Source organism: Garra rufa, chromosome 24, assembly GCF_049309525.1.
Source record: "Garra rufa chromosome 24, GarRuf1.0, whole genome shotgun sequence".
In the NCBI taxonomy this organism is placed as follows: domain Eukaryota; kingdom Metazoa; phylum Chordata; class Actinopteri; order Cypriniformes; family Cyprinidae; genus Garra; species Garra rufa.
In genome coordinates this window covers 25,214,603-25,232,023 of record NC_133384.1, presented here as the reverse complement: position 1 = coordinate 25,232,023, position 17,421 = coordinate 25,214,603, and the positions used below count along the sequence as shown (strand labels likewise).

Here is a 17,421-nt window from a genome sequence, read left to right as displayed (position 1 = left end):
TGTAATTTGAGTGGTTTGCTTGAATGATGTGAGTTCTAAGGGGCCCAAGAAGGACCGTTGGTACCCCCTCCTCTGCTCCGGGGATGGATCCACTCAGGTTACAGCAGGAACAGTTAGAGGAAACAGATTCAGGGTTTCTTCCCCCCAGTTTGAATGTAATCAGCCACAGAGCGCGGGTCCAGGCTGTTTTGGGGTCTTTGTGAGTTATATTCCACTTCTCTCTGCTGGTTCTTGGGGTTCTAAATCAGGAATGACCTCTGTTCATCTCCGGCATCACTGGTAAGATACCATAAAGATGAAAGATGAACTGATTGATGAAGGACATGAGGAATACAATGTGTGCAGTGGAATGGAAAAGATGGAAACAAGGTAGCCAGATGTTATGGCTTGACGATCAGATGAAAATACAAAGAAGATGATGAAGTCATATATTTGTCTTATTATAGACATAATGGAGCAGGTTTGCATTAAAGGTTTGATGTTTGCATGATGGGTTTGTTTGGATTTGAATTTTGGATCTTCTGGAATTGCATCTTTAGTTGTGAATTAACAACAAAGAGTCAAAAAAAAGCTTTTGTAAGCCTTTTTTGATGCTGTAAGAACCATAAAAACTTCTTCGTCATGCATGCAGAGGCATCTTGCTAATGACTGACATCTATCTGTCATTAGATTCCAAAACGAAGCAAGTCAAAAGTAGACTTGTGCACAGAACATGTTCATAGAAACGGTTAGAACAATCAAATTATTATGCATGCAAGACTAGCACAGCAATTAGAAATCTATTTGACAGCTATTAAGTTGTAAGCATCTGTTCATTGAATTCCAATTTAGTCCTCCTTTTTAATATTTGCGCAAGTTGTGATTGGTCTTGTCTTTCTTCCATATATATAACCGCCAATATTTAACGTAAGATGTTTACATATAGTCCACAATCGAAAATAATAGCTGAATATATAAAAATGACCCTGTTTAAAAGTGTGCATACACTTGATTCTTAATACTGTGTTGTTGCCTGAATGATCCACAGCTGTGTTTTTATGTTGTTGTTTAGTGATAGTTGTTCATGAGTTCCTTGTTTGTCCTGAACAGTTCAACTGCCGCTGTTTTTCAGAAAAATCCTTCAGGTTCCACAAATTCTTTAGTTTTTCAGTGTTTTTGTGCATTTGAAACCTTTCTTACAATGACTGTATGATTTTAAGATCCATCTTTTCACACTGAGGACAACTGAGAGACTCGTATGCAACTATTACAGAAGGTTCAAATGCTCACTGATGCTCCAGAAAGAAAACTGATGCATTAAGAGCCAGGGGTGTAAACTTTTGAACAGTGTGTACATTTTATTATTTTGCCTAAATATTATATTTTTTCTTTCCCAGAAGACAAAATAAGTTAAATTTACCCTGATCTTCAAATTCAAAAAGTTTTCACCTCCCGGCTCTTAATGCATTTTGCGTCTGAAGCATCAGTGAGCATTTGAACCTTCCGTAATAGTTGCATATGAGTCCCTCAGTTGTCCTCAATGTGAAAAGATGGATCTCAAAATCATACAGTCATTGTTGGAAAGGGTTCATATACACAAAAATGATGAAAAACCAAAGAATTTGTGTGAACTGACCAATTTTTCTGAAGAACAGTGGACAGTTTAACTGTTCAGGACAAACAAGGGACTCATGAACAACTGCTGTTGCCTTTGACCGTTATCAGTTACTGGAAAGGGTATTATTGAAGTGTATGTTTTGTTTTATGGACAGCTGTTTTGGGAATGCCGGTAATGACAAAACGGACGGTATGGGGTTTGACATGGAAGATGATTCCCATATATTCTTTACAGGTGAAGGTTTCAGGGATGATATTGCAGAGCCAAGCTGTTCAGTGAAGGTTTTAGGGGGAAATTTGAAGTTTTACAGAAAGGAGGGGCTGCTCAGATCTATTCCACGTGTTCTGTTTGAAGTCTAAATGGAAAGCATCAGACGTCAGACTGAGTGGGCCGCACTCTCAAGATCTCCATGCCTGGACTGTTAATGTGTTCCAGTGCTGACCAGCTTTATTGGTTCCTTCTGTGTTCTCCAGCATATATACATACATGCCAGAGCACATACGACATGTTTACATTTGCAAGTGTGTGCATTCTTCTCACTGTAGGTAACATGTATTGTTTCAATGCCTAGTCGAGATTCCTCTTAAAAGTAAAACCCAATATTTTTTCTACAGCGCCAGCACCTCCAATGTTTCCAAGATCGAGGAGATGGAACGTCTTCTCCGGGAGGCTCAAGCTGAGAAGCACCGGCTCATGGAACACAGGGTAACGAAACATCCACACAAACCTGCCACTTCCTACAAAAGCTGACATCAGTTTTACAATCCACTCTTTCAGCATGCTGTAAACCCAAATGAACCCCATTTGGCTTTACGGATTTTAAACACGGAGCTTGTTTGCTGTTAGAAGTTTGTCGGTCAGCCATAAACAGCAACAAATTTGGCCTGAAATGCAGGAACGCTGTGGGAAACGAGTCGTTCTTCCTGTTTCTGATGTCGTTCATGGGAGTTTAGGCTGGAACGGAGAGTACTAATTGTGTGCAGCTTTAAAAAGCAACTTGTTTCGGTGCATATCTGTACAGAACACTGTCATTTGCTTGTGCCTCAGGAGAGAGAGATGGAGTGTAAGAGCAGGGCTCTTGATGAGGAGAGGAGACGGCGAGAAGACCTCGAAAAACGGCTGCAAGAAGAAACCAGCAGGAGGCAGAAACTCATCGAGAGAGAGGTGAAACTTCGCGAGAAACAGAGAGCACAGGTGAGTTCTGTGGGAAGGCATGCATTTCTATTGAACACAAATGCTTAACTTAAAGTATCTTTGTTTTGCAACTTGCCCCATAACGTCACAGACATTATTACGAAACGATATCTTTTCCTAAATCCCAAGAATCGATTACTGTAGCCTGTTTTCAGTTAATGAACAGAACATTGTAGCGCACCTCATCCAATAAATCGCAATAAGCTTTGTGCTTTGTTACTTTTGATATGAAAAACAGTCTTAGATTTAAAATTCTGTCCATTTTATTACATTATTCAAACAATTCATGCGTTTTGGTGCGGTTTACTGTGGAGTGACAGGTCGCTGTAGCACCTCAGTTTAAGAGAAGAACATCCGATATATATCCAAAATAATATTGAACTGAATCATAGATTGAAACAGATTATAAAAAAGTCTAATTTTATATACTTATATACTGCATATGACTCTGCCACAGTCTCGTCCCCTCACACGCTACCTGCCTGTAAGAAAGGATGACTTTGACCTACGTGGCCACATCGACTCGGCCGGCCACAACACAGAGACTTGTTACCACGTCTCCATCACAGAGAAAACCTGCAGGGGCTTCCTTATTAAGATGGGTGGCAAAATCAAAACCTGGAAAAAGCGCTGGTTTGTCTTCGACCGCAACCGCAGGACCCTGAGCTACTATGCAGGTAATTTTTTTTTCCCAACTTCACTTATGAAGTTGGTCGATTCAAAGGATATCAGTATTGATTTTTTGTACTTTTTGTACGGTTGCAGATAAACATGAGGCCAAACTGAAAGGAGTGATTTATTTCCAGGCCATAGAGGAAGTGTATTATGACCACTTAAAGAGCGCCCACAAGGTACTTTTCCTCTACAGCTGATAATTATCAATATATACAGTTGAAGTCAAAAGTTTACATGCACCTTGCAGAATCTGCAAAATGTTCATTATTTTAGCAAAATAAGAGGGATCATACAAACTGCATGTTGTTTTTTAGTACTGACCCGAATAAGATATTTCACATAAAAGATGTTTACATATAGTCCACAAGAGAAAATTATAGTTGAATTTATAAAAATGACCCTGTTTTAAAGTTTACATGCACTTGATTCTTAACACTGTTTTGTTACCTGAATGATCCACAGCTGTGTTTTTGTTTAGTGATAGTTGTTCATGAGTCCCTTGTTTGTCCTGAACAGTTAAACTGCTTGCTGTTCTTCAGAAAAATCCTTCAGGTTCCACAGATTCTTTGGTGTTTCAGCATTTTTGTGTATTTGAACCCTTTCCAAGAAAGACTGTATGATTCTGAGATCCTTCTTTTAAAACTGAGGACAACCGAGAGACTCATATGCAACTATTACAGAAGGTTCAAACGCTCACTGATGCTTCAGAAGGAAACAAAATGCATGAAGAGCTGGGGGTGAAAACTTTTGAATAGAATGAAGATTTGTACATTTTTCTTATTTTGCCTAAATATCATTTTTTTTTTTCATTTAGTACTGCCCTTCAGAAGCTACAGAAGAGACTTGCATGTTTCCCAGAAGACAAAATAAGTTAAATTTACCCTGATTTTCAAATTCGAACCCCCCGGTTCTTAATGCATTGCATTTCCCTCTGGGGCATGAGTGAGCGTTTGAATCATCTGTGATAGTTGCAAGTGAGTTCCTCAGTTGTCCTCAATGTGCAATGTGATAGATTTCAAAATTATAGTCATTGTTGGAAAGAGTTCAAATACACAAAAATGATGAAAAACCAAAGAATTTGTGGGACCTGAGGGACTTTAATTTGAATATTTAATAATAATTCAATTGTTTAATTTAATGTCAATTCAAATGTAGTTTTTTTACATTTATTAATAGCATTTAATTTTTTTAATTAATATCTAACATTTGCCCATGACTTTAATTTTTGTCTCTATAAATGGCTAATGTTAAGTGATGCTTCATTGCCTTTAAAGTCTGTAATAAGATAATTATTGCTTTTTAATAAATATTAAACAAGGACTAAAGATTAAAGATTTTATTTAATGTTTCAATGCTCCCCCCTAGAGGCCAAATTGTAATTTTACCCCTCTCTCTCTCTCTTTCAGAGTCCAAACCCTTCACTCACGTTCAGTGTGAAGACTCATGATCGTGTCTACTACATGGTGGCACCCTCTCCAGAAGCTATGAGAATATGGATGGATGTCATTGTAACGGGGGCAGAGGGATACACTCAATTCATGATTTAGACATTGTCTACCTGCAGAGAAGAAAAAATATGTGCAGTGTGTGGACTTAAAAACCACTGGACTTGATCTGCACTCTGCTGGTTTCAGCATTGATTCCGCCAAACGCTGGACTTATTCTACTATTTTTGCATTCGTATCTATTTTTCGATCTCAGTCCACAGTATTGATGCTTTTATCTTCGCTGCCTTTATATTTTTTTATGCAACATGAACTTGGAGGCCCAGATGATGGAGCACACATCCTAAAATTTTGTGTGTATGTTTGTGCTTGTATTTTGGTATTTTATCCGTCTGATTGTGAGAAGAGAGAAAGATGTGTTAAATGATATTCAGTGCCAATGTGCCTCGTTGTGTGTGGTCTGTTTGCTACCTTGTGTACAAGGCCTCAGGGACACACACATTATGATATAAACAGCTGTCAGCTGTTCGGCCAAAGATGAAATGCACGTGCTATAAAGAGTTTATCTATAGATGCATGTGTTGGTGTTTGCCACAGTGCCTTCAGTTCTATATTTTACTGATAATATGCCTTTATACTCAACATTCAGATTAATCAAAGGTGCTGTAAGATGTGATTCTGGCTATTTTAACACTACAGTTATGCAGTACAAAAGTCTCACAACTTCCAAAACACTAAAGCTGCTTGCCGTTCAGGTATTACAAGGACTCTAAAGGATATCCTTTCTTTAGAAACTAGGACTTTAGTATGTTTTATAATACTTGATCATTTTATCATAATACATATGTAACATTTGCATTTTTATAAACTGTATTCAATGCTTTTGGCCCATTTTGTAGGCTATGAGTACTTTCATTTGAAAAAAAAAAAAAAAACAAGATTTCCTTGATACCTAAAATTTAGCTTCAGGTTAAGCCAGTACTACAACACAAAGTGTTCTTAATTTCCTACAGTTTGTATGTTGTTTTTTTTTTTTTTTAAGGTTTCACCAGATTCAACTTAAAAACCTAAGTTCAGCAGCTGCCTTAAAATTTTAAGTTAAATCAGTTTAAAACTACAAGTCATTTTAACTTATTACACTAAAAATAAGTTGATTTAACTTGAGAGTTGAAATAACTTAAGTTGATTTAACTTAAAATTTTAAGGCAGCTGCTAAACTTAAGTTTTTAAGTTGAAATTGGTGAAAACTCCAATCAGACTTTATTTAAAGTGTAATTTCACTACCACCAGCAGGGGGCGACAGCCACCCAACACATTCACACATGCTGAACATGTTAGCCATAAGCTTCTATCTGTGAATTAGCCAGTAGTCTGTTTTGAATATTGTTAATACTCATTTGAGATGTATATTTATACTTTTGTTTACCATGCATGCACCTTTATTTTTGCATAGCGCAAAATAAAGCAGATGTATATTGTTTATGATCTCTGTCTACTTCATAACCTTGCTAAATCTTTAATCATGTCCTTTAAGTACATAATGGTCTATGTAGGCATACCTCGCTCCCCGCAGGCAAACAAGACACGCTGGACCGAAATCAAATTAAGGATTTGAATAATAACAGGGTGGTGAGTAGATCAGTCAATTTGTTTAGGATTACTGCATAGATTGAGTGTTCTTCCAGGTCTGATTACTTATAAACTTGCTTTCGTCTCTAAAAGAGGCTGGATAAACAGACATTACTTAAATTCGAATATTTACATGCGCATTATAATTTAAACATCCTCCGAGCAAGCGTGTGCATGAGTGTTGAGCCCTGCAGGCCTGCTCTCATTTTTTCATGTACGCTGGGTTTAGTTTGTCTGACATCATCCTTGCGATGATTAATGTCCTATATTTGGTTTTCTTTTGTGGGAATACTGTCCTTTACTTGTCCTTCTTTTTAAGGGAACACCGTGCGCACAGGAATCTCCCGTGAGGAGGTGCAAAATCGAGCCAAGCAAATCATTTGTCAGTTCTCTTTAAAACGGCAACTTCTTAGAAAGGGGTTTGGGCCACGGTGTTCCCACTTAAACATCCTGTTTCCATCTCCCTCCCGTTGTTTTGGCGAAATTTCTTTAATAGCACTTCCTGCAATGAGATGCGTGTGGACATACTTGTGTGCACTTGCCTCCAGCATGATAGAATAAATGTATTGAACGCATCCTAATATATTAGAGGGGGAAGGAGCAATTGGACCCCTATGGTTTCAAGCGTCAACCTGTCTGTTTAAGGATAATTGATGCCGGAGAGATTCTCGCTCAAACGCACTTACGCGGTGACATCCCTCCTTAGAAAATGAACATACGGACATGTCATTTTCTTTAGGGTGATCCCGAGGGAGTTTACACATGCATTAAGACCCCCATCTGCAGATTTGGGAATGGTATTAGGCCTCCAAATATACCTCCTTTGTACATAAATACATGAGGTGCGCCTCATGATCTACTCACTCTCAAATCCATCCTAGGTGCATATGACTTTCTTCTTTTAGACGAATACAATTTGAGTTATTTTTAAAAAATGTCCTGGCTCTTCCAAGCTTTATAATGACAGTGAATGGGTGTCAAGATTGTTATAGTCCAACAGTGCATCCATCTATCATAAAAAGTACTCCACATGGCTCCAGGGGGTTAATAAAACCCTTCTGAATTAAATTAATGCATTTGTGTGTGAAAGAAAGGGTGGCATTCCAGCGGATGAGAAGAACGCTTAAGCACAAGCAAAAAAACTGGTTATGAATTAGAAGTTCAAAACGAGGATTTGTAAAGAAAAGTGATGGAGGATTACGATCACTGTAAAAAGTGAACAGTTGGATCAACTTAAAAAAATTACTTCAGTTGGTAACACCTAAACATTTTAAGTTATTTCAACTTAATTTATAATTAATTGATGTAATAAATTAAGTTGAAAAAACTTCAAATGTTTAGGTTTTACCAATTGAAGTAATTTTTTTAAGTTGATCCAACTGTTCACTTTTTACAGTGATAAGCCAAGGCTGGTTTTCCTTTGCTGTAAACAAAACTTGGTTTTCGAGAGTCATTCGCTGGAACGCCACTATCTCAAGAGATTATGGTTTAGAAAGTTTTAAATATGGATATTTTTCTTATACAAATGCATCAATTCACTTCAGAAGGCCTTTATTAACCTCTCGAGGCAGTGTGGAGTACTTTTATGATGGATGGATGGATGCACTTTATTGGACTTTAAAATCTCAACAGCCATTCAATGTCATTATAAATCTTGAAAGAGCCAGGACATTTTTTAATATAACTCTGATTGTGTTACTTTGTCTGAAAGAAGAAAGTCATATAGACCTAGGATGGATTTGAGGGTGAGTAAATCATGGGGTGCACCTCATGTATTTATGTACAAAGAAGGTATATTTGGAGGCCTAATACCATTCCCAAATCTGCAGATGGGGGTCTTAATGCATGTGTAAACTCCCTTGAGATCAACCCTAAAGAAAATGACATGTCCGTATGTGCATTCTCTAAGGAGGGATGTCACCGCGTAAGTGCGTTTGAGCGAGAATACTTGCCATATTAACTTTTTGTTTCAAAAGGAAATATGTCAATACAGGAAACAAGACTGCTCATATAACCCCCTTTTTTTGAACAATCAGATTTTATTCTGCTCACCAAGCCTGCATTTATTTAATCCAAAATACACCAAAAGCAGTAATAATGTTAATTATTTTTCCTGTTTAAAACAATTTATTTCTATTTAAATATATTTAAATGATGTAATTTATTCCTGTGATCAAAGCTAAATTTTCAGCATCGTTACTCCAGTCTTCAATGGCACATGATCCTTGAGAAATCAGTCTAATATGCTGATTTGCTGTTCAAGAAACATTTTATTATTACTATTAGTATCAATATTATTATTATCAGTATTTAAAACAGTTGAGTACATTTTTTTCAGGATTCTTTGATGAATAGAAAGATCTATATACCTTTTTTCATACACTAAGAAATGATAGAAATTAATACTTTTCTTTAGCAAGGATGCTTTAAATTGATCAAAAGTAATGATAAAGACATTTATAATGTTACAAAAGATTTCTATTTTGGATAAATGATGTTCTTCTGAACTTTCTATTCATCAAAGAAACCTGAAAAAATTACACTCAGCTGTTTTCAACATAGCAATAATAATAAATGCTTCAAAACAGAATATTACAATGACTTCTGAAGGATCATGTAACTGGAGTAATGAAGCTAAAAAAATCAGCTTTGAAATCACAAGAATAAATTACACTTTAAAATAGAAACGGTTATATTAAACAGTAAAATATTTCATAATTGTCCTGTTTTGCTGTACTTTGGACACTGAAAACATTAAAAATCTTACTGTTCAAAAACTTTTGACTGGGAGGGTAGTTACTTGAATCATAAAACAGTAGTACAGACATTCAAAGGCACTTCAATTTCCTTCTTGAGTATTGGAGTTTGTTACCTCTACAGTAATGCAAGTACGCATACTGTGTGTGCAACAAAACCACACACTTGCTAGCATTTGCATACTTATTTGACTTTGTTTTGGGTGTCAGGAGGATGGACACTGACAGCTTTGTGAGCTCTTCAAATGACATCATTCGTGAGCCTCTGACTTTCACACAAATCATAAATATTTAATCCAGCTTTTTTAGTTAATGGCAGAAGGCACATTACTCTTAAGCGGGTGAAATTACAGGTTAGAGACTTGCGTTTGGTAATGACTCAGTGTCAGAGGCGTCACAGCTGCTGTTTTGTGACTGTCGTGTCTACTAACTTGAGGCAGTTCATCTGCAAGTGAACTTGACCTCAAGCTTTTGTCTGTGAGGCAGCCGTTTGAGGGTTTGACTCAGTGGGGGAGGGTATATGGTTAGTAAATGTACGTGTGGAAGGAGCGTAATTTTGCCCCACCTTTGGTTTTTTTATTTTGCGTTTTCATGGTGGTCCACATCAATGGTGGGGGGCCCAGCTGGTGTCCAGCTGCAGTGTCAGATAAGCCTTTCCCTGTCCTGTCCTGTCCTGTCCAGTGTGGGACCATGATTGTGTTTGATTGGTGTCTGCTGAGTGGGTCTTTTCTGTAGAGAAAGTGATTAAGCACATATGACACCAGCAGACAAGCAGCACTGTTCTCTCAAAACCACAGCTATGTTCACACCACAAGCCGAAGAACAAAATGCAGATTTCCTGTTTATATTACATTTATTTGTGACCCTGGACCACAAAACCAGTCTTAAGTAGCATGGGTATATCTGTAACAAATAGGAAAAAATACACTGTATGGGTCAAAATTATTACATTTCCTACCGTGTATATATATCAAAACTTAATTTTTGAATAGTAATATGCATTGCTAAAAACTTAATTTGGACAACTTTAAAGGCAATTTTCTCAATATTTAGTTGTTGTTGTTTTTTTGCACCCTCAGATTCCAGATTTTCAAATAGTTGTATCTCAACCTTATATTGTCCTACTAAACCATACATTAATGGAAAGTTTATTTATTTGGATTTCAGATTATGTACTGATCTCAATTTCAAAAACTAACCATTACGATTGGTTTTGTAGTCACATTTATGAGACTGTTCAGATGACCTTTGAAATATGGACCATACTAAACACTCGTGAGCTAAACAAACAGCTGATTTGCATGTGGAAAACACCATGTCCCTGTATTACATCCTTCCTTAATACATGTTATAATATAATTTATGATCACTTTACGTTAAAACATTACAGTATAAACTTGGATTTCTAATCTTAAAGCTACCAAAATGAGAATTAAAATGATATTTCCACTGTTCAAAGAAAGTGTCACAGAATCTTAGACAACATACATCGACACTGACTAATGTGAGATTACCTGCGTCTGTTTTAGCTTTAATTCCACACGTCAGGTCATTAATTTGTGAAAAACAGTGAGTTTACTGAGGAAAAAGTTATCTTTTGTCGAATTTTTCTTTCAACTGTTGAGGTTTTTTACATGACTGCGTCAACGCTGGCCAGTGCATAGATAAAGCGTCAGCTTCAGTCGTTACGGTGACTCGTTGTTAGTCAGTTGTTAAAATTTAAAGTCATTTTAACAAGTTGGGACCTGCCAAAGACTATAGAATACCAAAGACATGTCACTCGTGTAGTTTTGAATGGGGAACAATGAAACGGTCATCATGGCCGCGAAGCTCCGCCTTCTTAGTGAAAGAGCCAATCGTTGATCAGTAAAGTCAGCGCGTCACAGCATCTGCCGTTAGAAGTCCCGGTTGCTATAGAAACAGCCGGCGCTCTAAGACGTGCGTTCAGTAATGCGCATGCGCACTGGCTCATCTAGCCGGAAAAATAAGCGTTTTTTTAACGCTATTCAAGCACAAGGAACCATATTTATGAGGCAGTTCTTGTTGGATTTCTTTGGAGATTTAAAATATGAAATTTAATCGTAAGCTTGGTGAACAGTTTTGGAGAATTTGATGTTTCCCCATTCAAACAGATAGGAAGGAGCTGCACTTGTATGCCCGAGAGGCGTTTCAAAGATGGCCGCCGAGTAACATGACTTGCCTTAAAGGGACTTTGGACCTGCGTCCTTAGTAGTTCGGACTTGGCTTTGTTACCTCAGGAGAACGAACTCCGGAAGACAGGTGGACGCAGCTCAGTCTTTCTGCAAATGGACGGAACCATAGCGTACTTAATAACAGTTAGTCTTGACCATATGTATACTATGGTGTTGACAGTTATCATTAAAGCCCCACTAAGTAACTTTTTTTACCTTAAAATAATGTTTCCGAACTCATGTCAGTGGTTTATCAACTCATAACAGGGTGAAACAGCACTTTCGTATTCGCTTTGCGACCCTCTATCAGCCATAACAGCACTATGTAAGTTTGGGTCGTCGGGTCGCGGTTTTGTAGTTCAAATGATACTACAAATGCGACTGCGACTTGCTTCACGGCAGGCTTCACAAAAGGTTTTCATACTTTTATAAAGTCATACAACATCTACCTTGTCACTGGACATCGTTATTTCCAAAGCCGGTCCTGGATAGCCTTTCAAACAAATAACGTGCATGTGACACGACGGTAGGCTAAATTATTTACGACAGCGGTAATGGACAATTCCGATTCTAACCTGTAGAGGGAGCATTGAGGGAAAAGTTACTTAGTGTTATATATTCACAACAGAACAAAATATAGTACAGCACTGCTTCTTTTTTGTTTTCATTTTAAAAATATCAATATTTTTCAGATTTCCCTGCTGAAAAAAAACAATAGAAACCATCACAGAAATTCTAAAGGCTTCCATTGCATTACAAACTATCAACTTTTAAGCATTAAAACCCACTAATAGAGGATTTGCACTTGTGTCAAGATTTGGTCAGTTACCGATCATATTGGTGATACCCGGATGTAAACAACAGCATTGATTGCATGGTTATGTACTACTAAATATGTTGTACTGCTAATTTATGCTGTCTAAACCAAGGAAAAAAATTGTGGAAGCTGCTAAATCATATGCAAAAGGACTTGGTAAGCAGGAAATGGCGCAATATTTGAAAAACTAAAGTTAATAGGTTGAAAACATACGTACAAGCAGTATTAATTAAGATATTAGCCTAATATTTCACTTACCTGACCGGAAATGTAAAGTACAAACATTGATGTTGTCAAGATTCAGTTCAGTTTGGACAACCACAAATGCCTTTTGTTCCTCAGACAGTTTTTACACTCTTCTCCTTGATTTATTAGAACTTTTGGCCGTCTACAGTACACTGTATAAAGTTGTCACCAGTTTCAACTTAAAAACATAAGTTCAGCAGCTCTTAAATCAACATAAAACTACAAGTAATTTCAACTCATAAGTTAAATCAACTTAAAAGTACAAGTCATTGTAACTAATTTTATTGTTGTGAATTGAAATAACTTAAAGTTTTAAGTTGATTTAACTTAAAATTTTAAGGCAGCTGCTGAACTTAAGTTTTTAAGTTGAAAGTAGTGAAATCTTTTTACAGTGTACTCTAAATGTTTTTTTCCTGGTCCGACCAATAAGTACAGCCCAAATCTGTCATGATCGGGGCTGTGGGGCTTCCCTCAGCCACCTGAGGTCACTGTTTTCCCTTCCCTGCACAGCACTTCCAAGTATTCACGTCTGTTTTGTCATTTACACTGATTCACTCACAGCTGTTCACCATTTGGACTTTTGTATAAGAACTCTCATTTCTCACTCCCGCTTCATGTCTGCATTGTCTCGTGTCTTTGATGTTCTTGTGTGTTCCCGAATTCCTGGATTTAGATTGTGTTCTTGATCTTGTTTATTTTGTGTTTAAATTTATTAGTTTGTGCCGTGTTGGCCTTTTGTTTGTTTATTTGTGTTTGATTAAAATCTATTCACCTGCTTTTGGACCCAGACCTCCCTGTTATCTTACGTGACAGAATGCAGCCAGCACTAATGGGTCCAGCAGGGAGGAATTTTTTTTTTGAGGAGGCGGCGTTCCCCCGCCCGGGGGCAGCGACCACCAGCTCTGTTCCTGACACTGCAGGGATGTTTTTTGAGGCGGCGTCGGCCGCTAGGTTTGAGTTCATCTACGCCTGCTTGGCGGCGATGGACGCCCGCAGCGCCGAGGCTGCACGGAAGCGCCCCTGCTTTGCGGAGGGAGTGGAGACGCTCTTTCGCGAGGAGGTGGCGACAACCGCCATCTCTGTTCCTGACGCGGCGGTGACCGCTCTTGCTGTTCCTGAGGCGGCGGTGACCGCTTTCGCTGTTCCTGAGGCGGCGGTGACCGCTCTCTCTGCTCCTGACGCGGCGGTGACCGCTCTCTCTGCTCCGGACGCGGCGTTGACCGCTCTCTCTGTTCTGGACGCGGCGGTGACCGCTCTATCTGCTCCGGACGCGGCGGTGACCGCTCTATCTGCTCCGGACGCGGCGGTGACCGCTCTCTCTGCTCCGGACGCGGCGGTGACCGCTCTCTCTGCTCCGGACGCGGCGGTGACCGCTCTCTCTGCTCCGGACGCGGCGGTGACCGCTCTCTCTGTTCTGGACGCGGCGGTGGCCGCTCTCTCTGTTCCGGACGCGGCGGTGGCCGCTCTCTCTGCTCCGGACGCGGCGTTGACCGCTCTCTCTGTTCCGGACGCGGCGTTGACCGCTCTCTCTGTTCCGGACGCGGCGGTGGCCGCTCTCTCTGTTCCGGACGCGGCGGTGGCCGCTCTCTCTGTTCCGGACGCGGCGGTGGCCGCTCTCTCTGTTCCGGACGCGGCGTTGACCGCTCTCTCTGTTCCGGACGCGGCGGTGGCCGCTCTCTCTGTTCCGGACGCGGCGGTGGCCGCTCTCTCTGTTCCGGACGCGGCGGTGACCGCTCTCTCTGTTCCGGACGCGGCGGTGGCCGCTCTCTCTGTTCCGGACGCGGCGGTGGCCGCTCTCTCTGTTCCGGACGCGGCGGTGACCGCTCTATCTGCTCCGGACGCGGCGGTGGCCGCTCTCTCTGTTCCGGACGCGGCGGTGGCCGCTCTCTCTGTTCCGGACGCGGCGGTGACCGCTCTCTCTGTTCCTGACACTGCGGCGACCGTGCTTTCTGTTCCTGACGCGGCGGTGACTGCGCTGCACGGGCCAGGCCCGCCGTCCCTCCCCCTGATTTGCCTTCCCCCGTTCCTCCACCCTCCAGACTAGTGGAACGTCTGGGAGCCGTTCCGTGTGGAGGGGGTAGTGTCATGATCTGGGCTGTGGGGCTCCCCTCAGCCACCTGAGGTCGCTGTTTTCCCTTCCCTGCACACACATCCCTAATTGTACACTCCTGTCTAGTCGTTATCACTGATTACACGCACACCTGTTCACAATCACATCTGGTCTATAAGAACACTCATTTCCCACTACTCATCCTGGCTGCATTGTCTTCCGTATGGTTTGTCTCCTGTTTGTTATGTGTTCCGTGATTTCCTGGCTTTTGAATCTTGTTCTTGGTTTTGTTATTTTCTGTTCAAGTTATTAGTTTTGTGCCGTGTTGGCCTTTTGTTTGTTGATTTGTGTTTATTTTTATTAAAATTCATCTTTCCCTGCAATTGGACCCAGACCCTTATTCCGACCGTGACAAAATCATGACAATAAGCGACTATTTTTAGCAGCAATAATTAGCAAAGTGCACATTGTTTGGCATTGTTTACGTTCAGTTTCGCCAATATGGCTGATTGATAAAAACACTATATAGAAGGGGACCAATTACTAGTAGAAACCAGTACAATTCCTATTATAACCAATAAATCCATTACCAATTCTGTGATGTTTTTTATTTTATTTTTTTTTCAGCTGGGTTGAGGACCACAACTTACTGTATCTATATATTTTGCTGTCAACAATCAATGTCACATATGAAGGAGAGAGAAAAAAACCCTGATTCGGCAACTCCCAAACTGTGTAAACATAAGAATATAGATTTATGTTTTTTCAGATCATGTGACCTTGAGCCTCCATGTCGGTGGTAGTAATAGGAAACACAATGCTGACCAATCATGACTGAATTACTGTTCCATGGTTCATTTATATTCATTGAACCATGACAGGGATCCATCAGTGACACTACTGAGGGTGCGTTTGTCAAAGGAACATCACATTAATGTCTGCGATGGTGCCTGTAAAGTGACGGTTCAGCACAAAGAGGTTAGGGATGAATTGTTTGCCCTTTCTCCTTAATTTCCTGCCCTTTTTCTAAAAAGAAGGATGTAACAATGTTAAGTTGACAGGGCGGATGAAGCTAATTGATAGCATATTGATCAGATGGATTTTTTTAAATGTATCCACCTCAGGAGGCTTTCCTCCTCAACTTCACGCTTGAGTTCAGACTGCGCTTGAGTGACCGTGGTGTATATTAGCGTCTCACGCCACAGACAAGCCATAATTCACAACACTTTTCACTTGCAAACTGACTTGAAAAATGTCACTTTGTTACCCATGTTTCAGAGATGGAGGACCTTGTTTCGGCTCAGATAGAATGAATTATACATGTAAAGTTTGTGATGTGGATTTATTATTGATGCTGATGGAAGCTTGGGAAGAAACAACGGCTGTAAGAAAAGCAAAGGACATCATCCATCGGGTATAGAGAATGTCAGAGTTGGTCTAAAAATGAAAAAATATGAACAACACAGTCAAACAGAAACAAAGTATTGTTTTCAAAGCCTGAAACTGAAGAGTAGCCTAACTAAAGGGTGTGATATTCTCACGGGGTTGCAGTGAAATGAAAGAGTGCAAGTGTGAGAAATGAGATTTGAGTCTCCCAAGTGAGTGTGAATTTGCACAAACTCACATTGCACCATTCTCACTCCAATCAGTGTCCTCAAAACTCTCCGTCAGCCGCGCATACCCCCCGCCCCCCGGCCCCACCTCCACCTCTCATTGGATGACCTACTGAGGTTGCCATGGAGATTTGTGTAGTAGGGCAAGCGTGTGAAATGAAGGGTGCAGATTTTGAATGGATATAATTTCAAATGCACGCAAACAGAGATTTCTGATCACGCAATCCTAGGATGTATGCAGTGATGCAGCCAAACCAGTAAATCTCAGTTAGTTTCTTCTTCTTAACTCTTCCTGGTGGCCCAGAGCATCATCCGATCTCTACTGAGAGGGTGGTTTTTGGTTGACCGAGACATGAAATAAAATACTTTTGAATGCGCTGAAATGAGATATTTCACATTAAAGACATTTACATAGTCCACAAGAGAAAAATAATAGTTGAATTTATAAAAATGACCCTGTTCAAAAGTTTACATACACTTGATTCTTAATACTGTGTTGTTACCTGAATGATCCACAGCTGTGTATTTTTATTTAGTGATAGTTGTTCAAGAGTCCCTTGTTGGTCCTGAACAATTAAACTGCTCGCTGTTCTTCCGAAAAATCTTTTAGGTCCCACAAATTCTTTGGTTTTTCAGCATTTTGGTGTATTTCAACCTTTTCCAACAATGACTGTATTATTTTGAGATCCATCTTTTCACACTGAGGACAACTGAAGGACTTAATGCAACTATTACAGAAAGTTTAAACATTTACTGATACTTCAGAAGGAAAAACGATGCATTAAGAGCCCGGGGTGAAAACTTTTGAACAGAATGAAGATGTGAACATTTTTCTTATTTCGCCTAAATATCTTTTTTTTTTTCATTTACAACTGACCTTCAGAAGCAACCGAACATACTTACATGTTTCCCAGAAGACAAAATAAGTTCAATTTACCCTGAAATTTCAAAAGTTTTCACCCCCCGGCTCCTAATGCATTGGGTTTTCTTCTGAAGCATCAGTGAGCATTTGAATCTTCTGTAATAGTTGCATATGAGTCCCTCAGTTGTCCTCAGTGTGGATCTCAAAATCTCCAAAATCTCTTGTGGGACCTAAAGCACTTTTCTGAAGAACAGCGGGCAGTTTAACTGTTCAGGACAAACAAGGGACTCGTGAACAAGTATCACTAAACAAAAAAATAAATAACAATTAAAAAAACAGCTGTAG

At 39.8% G+C, this 17,421-nt stretch overlaps 1 protein-coding gene across 9 annotated transcripts in view; it reads left to right on the top strand.

Annotated features, from left to right (window-relative positions):
- phldb2b (pleckstrin homology-like domain, family B, member 2b) overlaps positions 1-6,389 on the top strand; it is a 66,103-nt gene extending 59,714 nt beyond the window's left edge. For all 9 annotated transcript variants that reach the window (XM_073830473.1, XM_073830480.1, XM_073830475.1 and 6 more), the window contains 5 exons: positions 2,212-2,302; positions 2,645-2,791; positions 3,249-3,468; positions 3,557-3,642; positions 4,873-6,389. In XM_073830473.1, the coding sequence (XP_073686574.1) occupies positions 2,212-2,302; positions 2,645-2,791; positions 3,249-3,468; positions 3,557-3,642; positions 4,873-5,013 (685 nt within the window). In that variant the 3' untranslated portion in view covers positions 5,014-6,389. The remainder of the gene's footprint in view (positions 1-2,211; positions 2,303-2,644; positions 2,792-3,248; positions 3,469-3,556; positions 3,643-4,872) is intronic.
- Positions 6,390-17,421: the final 11,032 nt, after the last annotated feature.